General features: G+C 66.0%; 1 protein-coding gene and 2 long non-coding RNA genes across 3 annotated transcripts; 1 reads left to right on the top strand and 2 right to left on the bottom strand.

Moving 5' to 3' along the window:
- Positions 1-1,920: 1,920 nt before the first annotated feature.
- SP7 (Sp7 transcription factor) lies at positions 1,921-7,055 on the bottom strand. Its single transcript, XM_064474459.1, has 2 exons — positions 6,387-7,055; positions 1,921-3,428 (listed from the first exon to the last, which is right to left on the bottom strand). The coding sequence occupies exon 2, from the start codon at positions 3,341-3,343 to the stop codon at positions 2,348-2,350; it is 996 nt and encodes a 331-aa protein (XP_064330529.1). The 5' UTR covers positions 3,344-3,428; positions 6,387-7,055; the 3' UTR covers positions 1,921-2,347.
- Positions 7,056-15,802: 8,747 nt separating this feature from the next.
- LOC135317896 (uncharacterized) lies at positions 15,803-18,121 on the top strand. The gene is made up of 2 exons (XR_010376494.1): positions 15,803-16,102; positions 17,670-18,121. It is a non-coding gene; the product is annotated as an uncharacterized LOC135317896 (long non-coding RNA).
- LOC135317891 (uncharacterized) lies at positions 17,529-19,049 on the bottom strand. The gene is made up of 2 exons (XR_010376488.1): positions 18,357-19,049; positions 17,529-18,084 (listed from the first exon to the last, which is right to left on the bottom strand). It is a non-coding gene; the product is annotated as an uncharacterized LOC135317891 (long non-coding RNA).
- Between the last annotated feature and the right edge of the window lie 75 nt (positions 19,050-19,124).

Here is a 19,124-nt window from a genome sequence, read left to right as displayed (position 1 = left end):
CTGAGCTGGGCGGGGGCCGTGCTCGTGTGTCCCTGTGCACACACGTGTTTGTGTGTTCCCGTGCATGGATGTCCCTGGGACCGGGGACGCGTGGTGTCGGGGGGACGCGTGTGTGGCTGGCTGGGGTGGGTGTGCGGGGCTGGGGCACACTCGTGTGCGGGACAAGGCCGGCGTGAGCATTGCTGTCACGTGTGGATGGCAGCGTCCCATCGGGTCCCCGAAAGTGGCTTGGGGGGGGTTCCTGAGCTTGGGGACATGGGGACACAGGGACAGAGGGGTATGGGGACATGGGGACACAGGGATGTGGGACGGGGGGACATGGGGACACAGGGACAGAGGGGTATGGGGACATGGGGACACAGGGATGTGGGACGGGGGGACATGGGGACACAGGGATGTGGGACTGGGGGACATGGGAGGACAGGGACAGAGGGGTATGGGGACATGGGGACACAGGGAGGTGGCACCGGGGGGACATGGGGGGACACAGGGACAGAGGGGTATGGGGACATGGGGACACAGGGATGTGGGACCGGGGGGACATGGGAGGACAGGGACAGAGGGGTGTGGGGACATGGGGACACAGGGATGTGGGACGGGAGAACATGGGGACACAGGGATGTGGGACCAGGGGGACATGGGGACACAGGGACAGAGGGGTATGGGGACATGGGGACACAGGGATGTGGGACCAGGGGGACATGGGGACACAGGGATGTGGGACCGGGGGGACACGGGGACACAGGGACAGAGGGGTATGGGGACACGGGGACACAAGGATGTGGGACCAGGGGGACATGGGGACACAGGGATGTGGGACCGGGGGGACATGGGGACACAGGCACAGAGGGGTATGGGGACATGGGGACACAGGGATATGGGACCAGGGGGACATGGGGACACAGGGACAGAGGGGTGTGGGGACATGGGGACACAGGGATGTGGGACCAGGGGGACATGGGGACACAGGGACAGAGGGGTATGGGGACATGGGGACACAGGGATATGGGACCAGGGGGACATGGGGACACAGGGACAGAGGGGTGTGGGGACATGGGGACACAGGGATGTGGGACCAGTGGGATGGGGGACACAGGGACAGAGGGGTGTGGGGACATGGGGACACAGGGATGTGGGACGGGGGGACATGGGGACACAGGGACAGAGGGGTGTGGGGACATGGGGACACAGGGATGTGGGACGGGGGGACATGGGGACACAGGGACAGAGGGGTATGGGGACATGGGGACACAGGGATGTGGGACGGGGGGACATGGGGACACAGGGACAGAGGGGTGTGGGGACATGGGGACACAGGGATGTGGGACCAGTGGGATGGGGGACACAGGGACGGTGGGGTGTGGGGACATGGGGGTGTGGGGCCATATGGATGTAGGGACATGGGGACATCAAGATATGGTGTCATGGGGGCATGGGGCTATGGGGTCTGGAGGACACACGGATATGGGGACGTGGCACCATGGGGTCCCAGGAATGGGGAGAGACAGGGGCAGGAGACCACAGGGACCCAGGGTCCTGGGGCTGTGGGGACACAGGGACCCAGGGTCCTGGGGACATGGGGACACAGGGACACAGGGTCCTGGGGACATGGGGACACAGGGATATGGGAGCACAAGGCGCCAGCGGCGTGGGGCTATGGAGGCACGGAGCCCCAGCGATGAGGGACAAGGGGACAGAGCTGAACTGACCCCACTCAGCTCCCACCACCCCCCAGAAAGGGGGGGACACGGTGACCCCGAGCGGAGCCACGTCCCCTCCGTGCCTCAGTTTCCCTTTGAGCACCGAGAGCTGCAGCAGAGGAGGAGCGCGGGAGGAAGGCAGAGCCCATCCCTGTGATGAAGCTGCCCGGCCTCAGCCCCGCTGACGCAGGAGAAGGGGGCACGGCTCCGCTTTCACGCCTTAGCAATCCCTTTATTACTTTTTTTTGGGGGGGGGGCAGCCAGCTAAAAAAAGGGGGGTGTGTGGTACGTTACATTAGCGCCTAACGAACCGGGCGTGCTAACGAGGCCGGAGGAGAAGGGGTGAACCCTGTCCCTGAGCTCTGTGCGGGGGCGCGCGGCGACCGGCGAGGTTTCGGGGGCGAGAAGATTGGGGGGGGGTGGGGAAGAAAGAGGAGGGGTCTCACCTCAACACCCCACCCCCCAGTGAGCCCCAGAGCACTCGGAGAGCCCCCCCATAATTTAAGACATAAATTATAATCGCTAACGAGGAGCTGCCACCAGCCCCGGGGCGGGGGGAATGCGGGGTTTTGGGGGGGGGGGGGGGCAGCACCCCGTAATAAATATCCCCAGCGGCGCAGAGGAGGATGAAGACGGAGGATGAAGGCTCAAATCTCCAACAAACTGCCTGCCTCGGGGCTACCGGCATCTTTACCGGGAGAAGCCGGAGGCTGCCGAGGAGAAGCGGGGGGCTGCTCCCCGGTAGCGGCGGGGGTCGGTTTTGGGGGGCCGGCTTCAGCGTGGGTCTTCTGATGCTTGCTGAGATGATCGCTGCGGGTAAAACGCTTGCTGCAAAGGAGACACGTGAATTTTTTCTCTCGCGTGTGGGTACGGACGTGCCGTTCCAGCTCGTCGGAACGGGTGAAACGTTTGCCGCAGAAAAGCCAGTTGCAGACGAAGGGGCGTTCGCCCGTGTGCCAGCGCAGGTGGGCTTTCAGGTGGGAGGCTTTGCCGTACACCTTCCCGCAGCCCGGAATGTGGCAGCTATGAACCGGCTTTCGTCGGGATCCTCCCGGACCCCCCAAACGCTCCAACTCTTGGCAATTAGGACAATCGCAGGCCGGACGACCCCCTAACGAACCGCCGCGTGGTCCCTTAGGGGTTTCGCCCGGGTTGGTTTTAGGGGTAGGGGGTGCGGCGGGGTTACTGGTGTACGGCGGGGGGTTGAGAGCCCCGAAATCGGAGCCGTAAGTGGGAAGCGGGGGGCTGAGGGTGGGCTGGCCCTGCAGCGAGCCCTGCAGCCCCTCGGCGCCCGCCGGCCCCCCCAGCCAGCCCCCGTTGGGGTGCACGTCCCACCAGGAGGGTGCTGCCGGCCCCGAGCCCCCCGGCAGCCCCCCGCCGATGCCACCCTTGTACCAGGAACCGTAGGGATGTGGCATTTCCAGCGAGGGGTAGACGCCCGGCAGGCAGTCGCCCGGTGGGTGCCCCTTGGCCGTCACCACTACGGGGGCACCCAGCACCTCCTGGGCACCGGTGGGTGCCGGGAAGGGGTGGCCGAAGGGGCCGTAGTCGGGGCCGTAGGGGCCGGGCGATGCCTGGGGGCTGGCCGAGGGCGAGAGCAGCCCCGGGGCGCTGGGGAAGGCGGCGGTGTAGGAGTCACCCATGGCGGCGGTGAGGGGGACGGGTGGGAGCACCCCGAGGTGGTGGGGGCGGCGTCAGCGGGGGCACGGGGCCATGGCGCCCGGCGGCCTGCAGGAAGAGGGAGACGGGTGTTAGGGTGCTGGGGGGAAGGAGATAGAGGCGGGTACCCAGTTGTAAGGGGGGCCACCCAGTACAACGGGGCACCCAGCACTGTGGGGCACCCGTATTGGGGTATCAAGGACCATGGGGCACCCAGTGCTGTAGGGCACCCAAAGCAATGGGTATTGGGGTATCACAGACCACAGAGCACCCAGCACTGTGGAGCGCCCAGTATTGGGGTGTCAAGCAGGGCAATGGGCACCCAGTGCCGTGGGACGCTTGGCCCCATGGGTGCCCAGTATCGCGGGGCACCCAGCCCCAGGCAGCACCCACACTCCAGCTATGCCCAACCCCACGGTGACACCCATCACCTCCCTCCCCACCCCACCGCCCCCCGGTGCTCCCTGCTCCTCTGTGCCTCAGTTTCCCCCCCTCCCACAGGGTGAGAACACCCTGTATCCACCCACAGAACAGAGGCATCCTCACAAGGGGCTTCTCTGAGGGCTAACAGCAGGGTTGTACCAGCAGCGGGGGGCCCCCTTCCCACCACCCCCCAGCCTTCCCCTGCTCCCAATCTCAGCTCCTTCTGCTTTTATGGCCTTTTAATCGAATTACGCTGTGGCCGCCCCCCTCCCCGGGTGACTTCCTCTGCTTTTATGCCCTTCATGGCTTTCAGCTGCCGTGGGCTGAGACCGGGCGTCATGAGCTGCTCCCCCCCATCACCCCTAGTTTTTTCCCTTTATTTGAATACTTTCAAATTTATCCCTCCCCTTCACCCACTTTGTGGCTTTTCCAGCTTTTTTTTTTTTTTTGGGGGGGGGGTCCCCCGCCTTTTGCCGTGGTTATTGCGCCTATTTTTAAGCCGGCCCCGGCCGCGGCCGCAGCGCGCTCCCGGTTTTCCAAGGATAACAAGGGCCAGGCCTATGCCCCGGGAACGCTGCCCTGCCGCGAGAGCCGAGGTAATTAAAACCAGGGCGAGCGTCTAACGGAGGCACGCTTAAAATAGTGTAAACCTCCCATAAATCAGCTCCGCTTGCGCCGGGAAATTAGGAGCAGGGCAGGCGCCCCAGGGAGCCGGGAGCTGTGGGCTGAGAACGGCGCGAGCTCGGTGCACAAGTGGCTGCTGCAGGGCTGGGAGGGGGGAAATGCTGGTGGTTTCATGGCTCTGCGTGGCCTCTGCACTGGTGGGGACCCCGACCCTTCCTGTGTCCCCCCCACTCTAGAGCAGCCCCCCAGGGTGGGATGGGTCCAGCCCCTGCTCTGGGGGTCCCCGGACCCCAATTCCTAGTCCCTTGTCCCTGATCCCCCGTGCTCGGTTCCTGGCCCCCAGTCTCAGGTCCCCAATCCCTGTCCCTTTGTCCCCAGTCCTTGATCCCCACTCCCTGGTCTCCAAACCCCAGTTCTGGGTCCCTCGTCCCCAGTCCCAGGTCCCCACACCCCATCCCCGGTCCCCACCCCTGATGTGCCCCCAGCCCTGACCCCAGCGGGTGCCCTCTCAGCCCCTGCCTCAGTTTCCCCGGACACTGTGCCCATGAGCCCCCAGGCCACCCTCCCGCCACCAGCCCCCGTCCTCACTTGGCCCCGGCTTCCCCCCTCTCCCCATCCCGTGAACCCAGGCGTCCGGGACGCCCCACCACCCAGGGCCCTGGCTCCCCCTGCTCGCACGGTGAAACCGTCCCCAAGGAGGGGGCAGTTTGGGGTGGAGGTGGTAGTTAGCCGCCATCCCCGTGTCCCTGTCCCCTCCCTGGGGACAGTGGGGTGCAGGTCCTGCTAGGGTGGGGGACACCCTGGTGGCACAGGGACAGTTGGGGCAGAGGATCGGGCCCCACACAGGGATGGGGGGTGGCAGGTCCCCATCTGCCGGTCCTCACGGCTCCCAGGGACTGCGGTGGCCTCTGGTGCCTGTCCAGGGGTGGCCCCGTGCCAGGGACGGACGTGGCCCCGTCACCGCGGCCTTGGGGACGGATGTGTCCCCAAGGGGTGCCAGACTCCTGGGGATGGACGTGTTCCCATCGGCTGCTCTAGGGGTGCCACGACCCTGGGGACAGATGTGTCCCCATACCCAGGTCTGGGGTGCGATGGCCCTGGGGACCGATGTGTCCCTAACAGCAGGTCCCGGGGCATCGCAGCCCCATCCAGCCCCTGCCAGCACCCAGGGCTCAGCACCCCGGGGTGCCCCAGTGCCGCAGGACCCCAGCGGTCCCCGGGTTGGGTTCTGGTGGCCGGTGCAGCGGTGGCAGTGGTGACAGGGTGGGGCTGGGGGGGACACACACACAGAGCCTGCCTAGGAACAGCCACAAAGTCCCTGGGCTGAAAATATCCCCGGAGCTACCGAGCCCCACGCCCGGACGCCTGGGTCCTCCCCAGGCCAAGTCCCATGCGGGGGGGCGGGGGGGTGTCCCATATTCCAGGGGACCCTTCCTGACTCAAAGGGGTCTCCTTTTCCGGGGAGGGGTGTGTTGGTCCTGTCCCAGAGGGTCCTGGTCCCAGGGGCATCACCCCATCCTGGGGGTGTCCTGTATCCCGGGGGACTCCCCCATCCTGGAGGGGATCGTTGTCCTGGAGGGTCCCTGTCCCGGGGCGGGGGGGGTCACTCTCCTCAAAGGGTCCCTATCCTGAAGGGTCCTATAACCCGGGGGGTCCCTATCCCAAGAGGGTCCCCATCCCAGGGGAGTCCTCCGCCCTGAAGGGGATCCCCCATCCCACGGGGTCCCATATCTCAGGGGTCCTTGTCCCGAGGGGTGTCCCCCATCCCCGGGGTTCCCTGTCCTGGAGTGTCCCACACCTCGGGAGTCTCCCCCATCCTGGAGCGGGTCGCCCACCCCACGGGTCCCGCACCCCGGGAGTCCATGTCCCGGGGCGGGGGGGGGTCCCCCATCCCGAAGGGTCCCTGTCCCGCGGGGTCCCCCCCTCCCTCAGACCTCCCGGGGGTCGGGGCTGTCCCGGGTCCCTCCCCGGGCTCCTCACCGCGCTCCGGGGCTCCGCGGGTCCGGGGATGCCGGGGGTGGGTGGGTACCGGCCGCGGGGATGCCGGTGTCCCGGGGTGCCGGTGTCGGGGTGCCGGTGTCTCGGGGTGCCGGTGTCCCGGGGTGCCGGTGTCCCGGGGCTCGGTGCGGGAGGGAGGGAGCGCCGCGGCGGCCGCCCGCCCCGCTGTGCCGCTGCGGCGGGGCTGGGCCGGGCCGGGACCGGGGCCGGGAGCCCTGCCCCGAACCGCCCCTCGCCGGGGGGGGCCGGGGGGGTCGGGGGAAGGGAGGGGAGGGCAGGGGGAAAGGGAAGGGAAATGGGAAAGGGAAAAGGAAAGGGGAGGGAAAGAGGAAGGAGAAGGAGGAAAAGGGGAAAAGAAGGGAAAGAGGCTGAGCAAAAAGAACAAGGAGCTGAAAGGGGGAGAGAAATTAGGAAGGAAAGGAGAGAAGAGGGAAGAGATAAGAGAAGAAGAAAGGAAAGGAAAAAGGAAAGGGGAAAGGAAAGGGAAAAAGGAAAGGGAAAAGGAAAGGGAAAAGGAAAGGAAGGGAAAAAATATAAGGAAAGAAAAGAAAAAGGAAATAGAAAGATAAGAGAAAGAAAAGAAAAAAGTTGTGAAGGGAGGAAGACAGGGAGGCTGAAGGCTGAAGAAGGGAGGCCGGGGGCTGGGGGACAGGGACGGTGCGGGGGGGCAGGAGGAGGGGGGGGAGAAGGGGAAGGGAGAGGAGTGGGGAGCGGGGGGAAGTGCAGAGGGGCTGCCCCGGCAGGAAGGGAAGGGGAAGGAAAAGGGGAAAGGCGGAGGAAGGAGAGAGGGGAGAAAGGGCCGGGCGGGGGGAAGGGATGGGGAAGAGGGGGGGAAGGGATGGGAAGGGGAAGGAGGGGGTGAACGGGAAAAGTGCTGGAAAGGAGGGAGGAAAAAGGCAAAAGGGGGAAGAGAGGGACAAAGGGGGGGGGGGGGGCTGTCCCCCTGTCCCTCCGCCTCAGCCCAGGGTCTGCAGGGGTGAAACAGGGCAAAACTACCCCAAACCAGTGCCAGTGGGGAGGGAGCAGGGATGAGGGGCTGGGATGGGGCTGGGGGACAAGGGACGGGGACAGGGGCAGGATAGGGATGGAGCAGGGATGGGGACAAGACAGGACCCAGGATGGAGCTGGAGGTACCAGGGACGGGGCTGGAGCAGAGATGGGGCTGGAATTGGACTCAGGATGGGGACAGGGGAGGGATGGGGACAGGGGGAACTGGGGATGGGGGGAACTGGGGGTGGGGGTCAGGGATGGGGACGGGGGAACTAGGAATGGGGATGGGGGTCAGGGATGGGGACAGGGGGTACTAGGGATGGGGGTCAGGGATGGGGATGGGGGGAACTAGGGATGGGGGTCAGGGATGGGGACGGGGGAACTAGGGATGGGGATGGGGGTCAGGGATGGGGATGGGGGGAACTAGGGATGGGGATGGGGGAACTAGGGATGGGGGTCAGGGATGGGGATGGGGGGAACTAGGGATGGGGATGGGGGTCAGGGATGGGGGTCAGGGATGGGGACAGGGGGAACTAGGGATGGGGATGGGGGGAACTAGGGATGGGGATGGGGGTCAGGGATGGGGATGGGGGAACTAGGGATGGGGGTCAGGAGTGGGGACAGGGGGAACTAGGTATGGGGATGGGGGTCAGGGATGGGGATGGGGGGAACAGGGATGGGGTCAGGAGTGGGTACTGGGGGGGCGAGGGAAGGGGATGGGGGCCAGGGTGTGGGACAGGGCTGGGGGAGCAGAGCTGGGGACAGGAACAAGTGACACTCGCAGGGGAGCAGGGCTGGGGACAGGGTCATGAGTGGCCCTGGAGATGGGGCTGGGGATCCCCCCCCGCCTCAGTTTCCCCACTATGGGGAGGTTATTCCAACCACTCTTTTTCTTCCCCTCTTCTCTTTCCCCCCACCTCTTTATTTTTTCCCTTTTCTTCCTCTTTTCCCCTTTTCTTTTTTATTTTCCCCCTTTCCTAGCTTTTTTCCCCCGACACGGCCGTTTGGGAGCCAGCGGGGCCCTTTCCCAGCCCTGAGTCAGGGCTTTCCGCTCCGGAGCCGCCGGCGCCGCGGCCGCCCGCCGAAAGGCCGCAACCACCGTTGCCCCCCCCCATTCCCCCCTCCCTCGTCAGGGCTTCCACTGCCCACAAACTGGGAGCAAACTGGGACGGGCCACTCCATCCCTCCTCTTCCTCGGCCGGTGGAGTGGGGGCACCCCAGGGGTTTTTTTTTTTTGGGGGGGGGGTCACTGGGGTTTGGCTCCTGCCAACGTTGACCGCAAAGGTTTGGTTCACCGGTGATGGGGGGGTTTGGGAGCCGCCCGAACGCAGGGGTCCCCTGGATGGGGGTCCAAACTGGGGTTTGGGCCTCCCCCCCAGCTTTGGGGTGGCAGGGACCCCCCCGTGTCCCCTGGGGACCTTCAAAGCTTGGCGGTCGCCCGCCAAGGGGAGCCGGGGGGGGATGCGAGGGCTGGCGGCGGCGGGGGCTGATTACAGGGCGGCGCCGGGCCCGGCCGCCCACGGGCCCCACGGCCGCACTCGGGGCCCCCGCAATTACCCGGGTATTTATACCCCGGCCGGACGCCTGGGTTCGCTCGCGGGGGTGGGGGGAAATGGGGGGGCTCCTTCGCCACGGCTTGTCCTCGGGCTCTGCTTCCCTCCGGCAGCCCTCCACCCGCCACCCCTCCCTCCCTCCCTCCAGCCTCCCTCCCTCCAGCCTCCCTCCCTCCATCCCTCCCTCCCTCCCCCTCATCCCTGACTCATTTACCCCCATCTGTCAGCCTGGCTCAGGACCTGACATGAGTTTGGGGGTCTCAGCCCCCCGACATGAGTTTGGAGGGTCTCAGCCCCCATGGCATGAGTTTGGGGGGGGTCTCAGCCTCTGTGGCATGAGTATTGGGGGGGTCTCAGCCCCCATGAAATGAGTTTGGGGGGTCTCAGCCCCTGTGGCATGAGTATTGGGGGGTCTCAGCCCCCATGGCATGAGTATTGGGGGGGTCTCAGCCCCCATGGCATGAGTATTGGGGGGGTCTCAGCCCCCATGAAATGAGTTTGGGGGGTCTCAGCCCCTGTGGCATGAGTATTGGGGGGTCTCAGCCCCCATGGCATGAGTTTGGGGGGGGTCTCAGCCCCCATGGCATGAGTATTGGGGGGGTCTCAGCCCCCATGAAATGAGTATTGGGGGGTCTCAGCCCCCATGACATGAGTTTGGGGGGGGGTCTCATCCCCCTGACATGAATTTGGTGGGACTCAGCACCCATGAAATGAGTTGGAGGGGGGAGCAGGTCTCAGCCCCCATGGCATGAGTATGGGGGGGTCTTCAGCCTCTATGGCATGAATATGGGGGGTTTTCAACCCCCCTAAGATGAGTTTGGGGGGGCGTCTCAGTCCCCATGACATGAATTTGGTGAGTCTCAGCCCCCATGACATGAGTTTTGGTGGTCTCAGCCTCCATGACATGAGTAGAGGAGGGTCTCAGCCCCCGTGGCATGAATATAGGGGGTTCTCAACCCCCCTGACATGAGTTTGGGGGGTCTCAGCCCCCATGGCATGAGTATGGGGGGGGTCTCAGCAGGACAGAGGTTGCAGTCCCCAGGCAGGGCTGGAGATGTCCCTGTCCCCATCCCAGTGCCTGTCCCCAGGGGCTGGGGGACACCCCCCTAGCTGTAACCGCGGACCCCCCCCGCGCGGGGACCCAGGCGTCCTGCGGTAAGCGCCGGCAGCTGGGCCGGGGGCACCGCGGCCCTTCAAAGGGGAGCGAAAATCAGCCCACGAATCGCTTCCATGTGTGCGCAGGGGGGCACTGGGGGCACTGGGGGCACTGGGAGAGGGGACTGGGGGTGTTGGGGATGGGGACTGGGAGTGCTGGGAATGGGGACTAGGGGCACTGGGAATGGGGTCTGGGGGTTCTAGGAATGGGGACTGCGGGCAGAGAATAGGGAGCGCTGGGAATGGAGCACTGGGGATACTGGGAATGGGGCACTGGGGGTACTGGGAATGGGGATTTAGGGCACTGAGAATAGGGAGAACTGGGAATGTGTTACCCACCCCCCCTTCCACAGCAAAATGTCCCCAAGCCCCTCAGCCTGGTGTCCCCCCTCCCGGTGTCCCCAAGCCCCCCAGCCTGGTGTCCCCCCTCCCAGTGTCCCCAAGCCCCCCAGCCTGGTGTCCCCAGTGGCACAGTGTCCCCCTGCCCAGTGTCCCCAAGCTCCCCACCCTGGTGTACCCCCTCCCAGTGTCCCTAAGCCCCCCAGTCTCATGTCCCCAAGGCCCCCCCCAGCAGATGTCCCCAACCCCACCACAACACAGTGTCCCCCTACCCAGTGTCCCCATACCCCCCAGCCTGGTGTCCCCCCTCCCAGTGTCCCCAAACCCCCCAGTATGGTGTCCCCAGTGGCACAGTGTCCCCCTGCCCAGTGTCCCCAAGGCCCCCCCCAGCAGATGTCCCCAACCCCACCGTAACACAGTGTCCCCCTACCCAGTGTCCCCATGCCCCATGGCAGGCTGCCAGCCGGGGGACACCCGGGGTGGCCCCGCGCGCCCCCACCCCACTTGGCGACGACAGCCACCACGTCCCCTCTGTCCCTCGTCCCCCCCCGCCACGCTCCGGCCCCCGGATGTTTCTCTTGCGGTCAGAGGCCCCAAAATAGCGGCGGCCCCAGCGCGTGTGGGTGCGCCGGCCACGGCGTGCCAGCACCCGCGGGCTCCAGCCGGCCGCGGGGACGGGGGGGTGGATGGGGGGGTGGAATGGCGGGGAGTCTCTGAGGGCTTGTAGCAGGGTTGAGCATCTCCCCAGCACCCCACTGGCTCTGCTTCCCACCCAGTATGGGGGACCCAGGTGTTTGGGTGGCCCCCTGGCATCCCACCCACCCCCCAAGTTCAGCCCCCATGTGGGGTGGGGCAAGATGAGGGTCTGGGGGGACCTATAGGGCATGGGGGGACAGGAGGGGAATAGGGGTGACATGGGGAGCGGTCCATGAGTACACAGGGGACACAGGGAGGCCTGGGGGGTCCCAGGGAAACATGGGGGACCTGGAGGGATGCACAGGTCATGGGGGAGATTGGGGGGGACCCACGAGGACACAGAGGACCCAGGGGGACATGGGGCAGATTGGGCAGGGACCCATGGGGACATGGAAGAACCTGGGGGAGATTGGGGGGACCCATTCAGTCATAGGAGAGATTGGGGGGACACAGGGGATGTGGGAGACACTGGGGGAGGTTGAGGTGGGACATGGGGGACCCCCAGGGACCGGAGACACCTGATGGATATGGAGGGACCCAAGGCGACATACAGGATGTGGGGGACTCATGGGGATATGGGGGGACCCAAAGTGACAAGGGGGACCAGGAGGAACCTGGAGGGACTGGGAGGACCCAGAGGGACCTGGGGGTTGGGGGGGGTGGGAGCTGGGGGTCCCCAGACCCCGGGGAAGCCGGGGGCAGAGGTTGCCCCGGGGCCGAGCCATGCCCACGTCCCTGGTGCTTCCTTCCCACCCTCTAATTATCCCCCGGCTGGGCTAGAAATAACTGTGGTGGCCACGGGGGACAGGCCTGGCCCGTGGGGACACGAGGACAGACCCTGGGGGGACTCCGGGGGGGTCAAGGGGGAGACCCCCAGGATGGCCAGACAGACCCCAGGATGGCAGGACAGACCCTGGGGTGACAGATATGGACCCCAGGTGCCATGGAGAAGCCCCCATGGTCTGCACCCCATCTGTCTGTCCCCCATCTGTCCCCCCATCCCTCCCCCCACCCTGTTCTCACCCCCCTCCATCTCCCCACCCCACCATGTGGCTCTCATTGCGCTGCGGTGCAGAAGCCGCATCAAAGCAGTGGCAGCAGTGGCCGCGGGGCTGGCATTGGGGGGCCTGACCCCCCCCCTCCAGCTGCCAAAAGACCCCCTAAGGGGTCCTGGGACCCCCCCTAGGCATGCCAAGAGACCCTCCCCCAGATCCTGCATCCCCCCCCAGGCTGCCATGGTGCCCTGGGTCCCCCCTAGGCTGCCAAGGACGCCCCTATGGCAAGCTGTGTCCTCCCTTAGGTCCCGTCCCCCCCAAGCTTTGTGACCCCCCCAGGCTGCCAGGACACCCCCATAGTGCCTTGGGGACCTCCCAAGCTGCCAGGGATCCTCCCCCAGCCCTGAGACCCCGCCAAATGTCCTGGGACCCCCAGACTGCCAGGGATGATGGTGCCTTAGGTCCCCCCCAGGTCCACCTCAAGACCTGTGACCCCCCCAGGCTGTCAAGGACCCCTCCCCATGGTGTCCTGGGACACCCCCCCCACAAGCTGCCAGGGTATCACCCGGTCCTTAGGACCCCACCATGATGCCCTGTGTCCCCCACAAGCTGCCAGGGACCGTGGTGCCTGGGGTCCCCCCAAGTCCCTCCATGGTGTCCTGGGGCTCCCCCCCCCGAAGCTGCCAGGGGACCCCCCCCCGGTGGCCTGGGCCCCCCGGGCCATGCCCTGTCCTTGTCCCGGTCCCCGTCCCAGCGGTCGGGCCGGGCCTGGCTCGCGCCACGCTGCATTTCTGTGGTTCCCAACCCAAAATTGCTGGGAGTCGCCCGGCGTCGCCCTGATTCCTCCGCGGCCGCGACCTGCGGGGGGGCCCGGGGGGACGCTCCTGGGGGGGGGGGGGGGCCCTGGGGGCTGGGCACCCCAGGCTGCTCCCACTGCCCCCACTCCCACCCCAGCGCCCCCATTCACTCCCATACTGGTCCCAGTATCCGCATTATCCACCCCACTGCCTCTCTCCCTGCCCCAGACTGGTCCCAGCATCCTCATTTCTCATCCCAGTGCCCCCCTTCCCTGCCAGACTGGTCCCAGATTCCCCATTACACACCCCAGCGCACCCATGACCCACCCCAGTGACCCCCTTCCCTGCCAGGCTGCTCCCACTGCCCCCCCACCCACCCCAGCGGCCCCATGACCCCACCCCAGTGTCTCCATGCCCTCCCACACTGGTCCCAGTGTCTGCATTATCCACCCCACTGCCTCTCCCTGCCCCAGACTGGTCCCAGCATCCTCATTTCTCATCCCAGTGCCCCCCTTCCCTGCCAGACTGGTCCCAGAGTCCCCATTACCACCACCATTTCTCATCCCAGTGCCCCCCTTCCCTGCCAGACTGGTCCCAGAGACCCCATTACCCACCCCAGCACCCCCATGTTCCACCCCAGTGTCCCCATTCACTGGTCCCAGTGTCTGTGTTACCCACCCCAGTGCCCCCATTTCTCATCCCAGTGCTCCCCTTCCCTGGCAGGCTGCTCCCACTGCCCCCCTACCCACCCCAGTGCCCCCATTTCTCACCCCAGTATCTCCATTCCCTCCCACACTGGTCCCAGCGTCTGCGTTATCCACCCCATTGCCTCTCCCTGCCCCAGACTGGTTCCAGCACCCCCATTTCTCATCCCAGTGCCCCCTTCCCTGCCAGATTGGTCCCAGAGAACCCGTTACCCACCCCAGTGCCCCCATGACCCCACCCCAGTGTCCCCATTCACTCCCACACTGGTCCCAGTGTCCGCGTTATCCACCCCACTGCCTCTCTCCCTGCCAGACTGGTCCCAGAGTCCCCATTACCCACCCCAGTGCCCCCATGACCACCCCAGTGTCCCCATTCCCTTCCACACTGATCCCAGTGCCCCCATTACCTACACCAGTGCCCCTGTTACCCCCAGGCTGGTCCCAGTGCCCTGTTTCCCCTCCCGGTTTGCCCTCATACTGGTCCACCCCCCTGGCCAGAGCTGAGGGCTCCTCAGGCCCCCATCCTGTGTCCCCAGCACTAACGCAGGTGGTGTGAGATGGGGACAGGGACGGGACGGGGACAGGGATGTACGTGGGGACAGGGAAGAGGGATGGGACTGGGTTAGGGACAGGGTCGCGACTGGGACGGGAACAGGGTTGGGGACAAGACAGGGGCAGGGATGGGAACAGCAACAGAGCTAGGACAGGGACAGGGACAGGGGGAGAGAGAGGTTTGGGGACGGGACTGGGACACTGACAGGGCAGAACTGGGAATGGGGCAGGAACTGGGACAGGACAGTGACATGGCTACGGTTGGGGACAGGAGAGGGTACAGGACAAAGAAAGGCCATTAACAAGGTTGAGGCAGGGGAGGGACAGGAACAGGACAGGGTTGGGGACAGGGACAGGACAGCACTGGAAAATGACAGGGATGGGGACAAGGACAGGGCTGTGGACAGGAGAGGGTTGGGGTGAGGACAGGGTTGGGGACATTGTTGGGGACAGGACAGGGTTGGGGTAAGTATGGGGCCAGAGCTGGGGACACTTCTGGGGACAGGACAGGGCCAGGGTTGGGGACCCTGACAGGGACAGGACAGGGTTGGGGACAGCACATGACAGGGTTGGGGACCCTGCTGGGGACAGGACAGGGTTGGGGACAGCAGAGGACAGGGTTGGGGACCCTGCCGGGGACAGCCGGGCCAGGTGCCCCCGCCAGGCGGCAGCAGAGACCCGCGCCCGGGGGCGGCACCGACCCGCTGCGGCCACCGGGGGGCGCCGACACTGGGGGTGGACTGGGAAGGACTGGGGAGGGGCTGGAGGGACTCGGGGAACGAGGGGGGACTGGGAGGGAGGGGGGCGACTGCGGGGGACTGGGAGGACATTGGGAGGACACTGGACGGCACTTGGGGAGACTCGGGGGACTAGGGGGGACGTGGGGGCTGGAGGGCTGGAGGGACTGGGGGGACTCATGGGGACTCGTGGGAGGCTGGGGGGACTGGGGGGCTAGAGGAACTGGGGAGAACTGGGGGGTTGCTGCGGGGCTGAGGGGGACTGGGAGGACACTGGGAGGGATTGGGGGAGACACTGGGTGGGACTGGGAGGGCTGAGAGGGTCTGGGGGAACCCTGGTGGGGCTGGAAGGATGTGGGTGGACTGGGGGAGACTGGGGAAACTAGGGGGGACTGGAGGGACTGGTGGGACTGGGGTGACACTGGGGGGCTGAGGGGGACCGGGAGGACACTGGAAGGGACTGGGGGGGACTGGGGGTAACACTCAGTGATGCTGTGGGGGCTATGGGGGCTAGAGTTACTGGGGGACACTGGGGACACTGTGGGGCTGGCATGCTAAGGGGTGGGGGGAGTAATGGGAGGCAATGGGGAGCTACTGGGACAGGGAGCAGTGGGATTGATGGTGTGCCACTAGCGGGGGGGATACTGGGGATGATGGGGTGGGAGGCAGTGGGGCGTTAATAGGGTGTGGGTTGATGGGGGGGTTACGGAGGGGGCAGATGGGGGTAACGGGGTGGGGGGTAATGGGGTGCTAATAGGGTGGGGGTTAATAGGGGGGGTCCTAATGGGTGGTGGTGGTGCCACGAAGGAGGGGTTAATGAGATCAAGATCCTGATGGGAGTCACAGGGTGCTGGGGGAAGGTGAGGGGCTCTAAGGGGAGCCCTAATGAGGGGGTGGGGGCCCTGTGCTGGCTCTCTCCAGCCCCCCCTCCCGTGGCCCCCAGCCCCATCCACCCAGCTTGTCCCTCATCATTCCCTCTCAGCGGGGCTGGGGGGAGGCCAGCGTGGGGGCCAGGAGGAGGAGGAGGAGGAGGAGGGGGAGGAGGAGGAGGCAGCCTTCGCCCTCGAGAGACACAGGCAGGTCCAGCCTTCGCCCCGTACGGGGGTGGTGTGACGAGCTGGCCGGGACTCAGCGCCGGTGGCAGGATGGGGACAGTCCCCACATCCCCCACCCACCTTGTGTAGGTGTCCCTGCGTGTCCCCAAGCGCCACCGCTGTGGGTTGGGAGGTGAAACTGAGGCACAGGGATGGGGGGACACATGATCCGTGTCCCCGAGTGCCACCGCTGTGGGTTGGGAGGTGAAACTGAGGCACAGGGATGGGGGACACACACTCCGTGTCCCCGAGTGCCACCGCTGTGGGTTGGGAGGGAAACTGAGGCACAGGGATGGGGGGACACACGCTCCGTGTCCCCGAGTGGCACCGCTGTGGGTTGGGAGGTGAAACTGAGGCACAGGGATGGGGGGACACACGCTCCGTGTCCCCGAGTGGCACCGCTGTGGGTTGGGAGGTGAAACTGAGGCACAGGGATGGGGGGACACACACTCCGTGTCCCCGAGTGGCACCGCTGTGGGTTGGGAGGTGAAACTGAGGCACAGGGATGGGGGACACACACTCCGTGTCCCCGAGTGGCACCGCTGTGGGTTGGGAGGTGAAACTGAGGCACAGGGATGGGGGACACACACTCCGTGTCCCCGAGTGGCACCGCTGTGGGTTGGGAGGTGAAACTGAGGCACAGGGATGGGGGACACACACTCCGTGTCCCCGAGTGGCACCGCTGTGGGTTGGGAGGGAAACTGAGGCACAGGGATGGGGGGACACACACTCCGTGTCCCCGAGTGCCACTGCTGTGGGTCAGGAGGGGAAACTGAGGCACAGGGATGGGGGGACACACACTCCGTGTCCCCGAGTGGCACCGCTGTGGGTTGGGAGGTGAAACTGAGGCACGGGGATGGGGGGACACACACTCCGTGTCCCCGAGTGGCACCGCTGTGGGTTGGGAGGTGAAACTGAGGCACAGGGATGGGGGGACACACACTCCATGTCCCCGAGTGCCACCGCTGTGGGTTGGGAGGTGAAACTGAGGCACAGGGATGGGGGACACACACTCCGTGTCCCCGAGTGGCACCGCTGTGGGTTGGGAGGGAAACTGAGGCACAGGGATGGGGGGACACACGCTCCGTGTCCCCGAGTGCCACTGCTGTGGGTCAGGAGGGGAAACTGAGGCACAGGGATGGGGGGACACACACTCCGTGTCCCCGAGTGGCACCGCTGTGGGTCAGGAGGGGAAACTGAGGCACAGGGATGGGGGACACACGCTCCGTGTCCCCGAGTGCCACTGCTGTGGGTCAGGAGGGGAAACTGAGGCACAGCAGGGGACCGGTCCCATCCCTGGCTGCTGACACCACAGCTGGCGGGACACGGACCCAGATGAAAGGAAGCACCGTGTCCGCTCGGCGCTGGGGGCACAGGGCCACGGACCCCTCCTCGGCCCCCAACAGCCGCGGCAGAGGCGACTTCAAGGCCGCAGCGGGGTCTGGGGTGACGCGGCAGCCGCCTCCCCGCCAACAAAGCCATTGCTTCACTCATCTGGGAGGGGACAGAGGGCAGGATGGCTGTGTCCCCCCACTGCCAGGGTTTTGGGGGACAGGCCCCGTGCAGTGCTAGAGCCAGGATGAGGGGTTGTCCCCAGAAACTGCCAGCTGTGGGAGGGTTTGATTTTATTTTGGTTCAATTTTACCTCCCCAGGGTGGGTCTCTGCTCTTCATCCAGCGTTGTTTTAATGACTCCAGGGGCTCACAGCTGGCCGGCAGGGCCGGTGCCGCACCAAAAAGCCGAAATAAAACAGTTCCGCTGGAAGCGGGGTGAGGTCGCGGTGAGCAACAGCAATTTTCCAGCTGCGGGATGAAGGGAATTAGGCCAAAAAAAGTGCAAAATAAAAAGGTCACGGCGAAGACAGCATCTGAGCAGTCAGTGGGGTGCCAGGCGAGGGGCTCGCTGGCGTCGGCAGCGCCTCCAAAATCAACAGCAGGGCTGTGGGGAGGGTGCTGGGGTGGGGGGCTCCCCGTGCTGTGGCCCCCCGACACTGGGGGACATCAAAGGGTGGTGACCGGCGGGGACGGGCAGCGGGTGGAAAGGCGGCTCCGGTGGGGTGGCTTTGATACTGGAAAGCAAAAAAAAAAAAACCAAAAATAAACAAACAGAAGAATAAGGCATTAAATGTCACCTCCCGTCTCCCCTTCCCGGTTTGTCACCCGCCGTGCCCATGTCCCGCCGCCGGGGTGGCTGCGTGGCCACATCCCCAGGGACTGTCACGCCTCGATTACCATCAAAAACCTAATTTCTTTGTAAACCTGGGGCTTTTTCCTATGAGCCCGCCCAAAAAGCTCTACCCCCACCCCCAACCGGAGCAGGGTTGACCCCAGGAGCTCGCACCGGAGGCGGGGAGAGGACCAGGCGTCCCGCTGGTGACAGTCCCTGTCACGACAAGGCTGGGTGCTGTGACAGGACGTGGGGCAGGTCGTGACAGGGCCCTGGGGATGTTTTCACAGGAACGAGGGCCTGTGAAGACATGTCACAGCGGGATGGCGGCTGTCGTGACAGGGCTGAAGTGGCTCGTGACAGGAAAAGGTGACAGGAGAACGGCTGTCGCGCCATGGGTAGGGCTACCGAGGCAGCGTGGCCGCCCCGGGGACGCCGCCCGGGCTGGGGGACGCCCGGCTCCCGGCAAAGCGGCCGCCGCTGCCGGGGCGGAGCCAGCACCAAAATGGCGCCTTTTCCGCCACATTCCCGGCGCCGCCAAGCCGTCCCTCCAAGGGCGCAGCCCGGCCGTTCGCCCCGCCTCTTCGCGGCGCCCATTGGTCAGTTTGAGACGGACCGCCGTTATCATTGGCGGGGCGCCCCGCCGCGGCCGACGCCTCCGAGTTAGGATTGGGCAGCGCGCCCGTCAGTGTACGAGCCCGCCTTCCCCACCTCGGCGCGATCTGCGCGGCCGATTGACGGTCCGCACTGCCAGTCACTCCTCCGCCCCGCCTTCCCCTCCTCATTGGCGGCGGCGCGCGCCCATCACGCCGCGGCCCACGCCGCCGCGGCCGCTCCCATACGGGGTCTCCCCTGCGAGCCCGCGCGGGCGCCGATTGGCCCCCGCCGCCGCCGGCCCCCCCCTCCCGCTCCTCCATTGGCCGCCGCCCGCGGCGCTCCCCC

Source organism: Phalacrocorax carbo, chromosome 27, assembly GCF_963921805.1.
Source record: "Phalacrocorax carbo chromosome 27, bPhaCar2.1, whole genome shotgun sequence".
Lineage (NCBI taxonomy): Eukaryota > Metazoa > Chordata > Aves > Suliformes > Phalacrocoracidae > Phalacrocorax > Phalacrocorax carbo.
The sequence above is the reverse complement of the archived record's forward strand: the minus strand, read 5'-3'. Positions and strand labels throughout refer to the sequence as shown.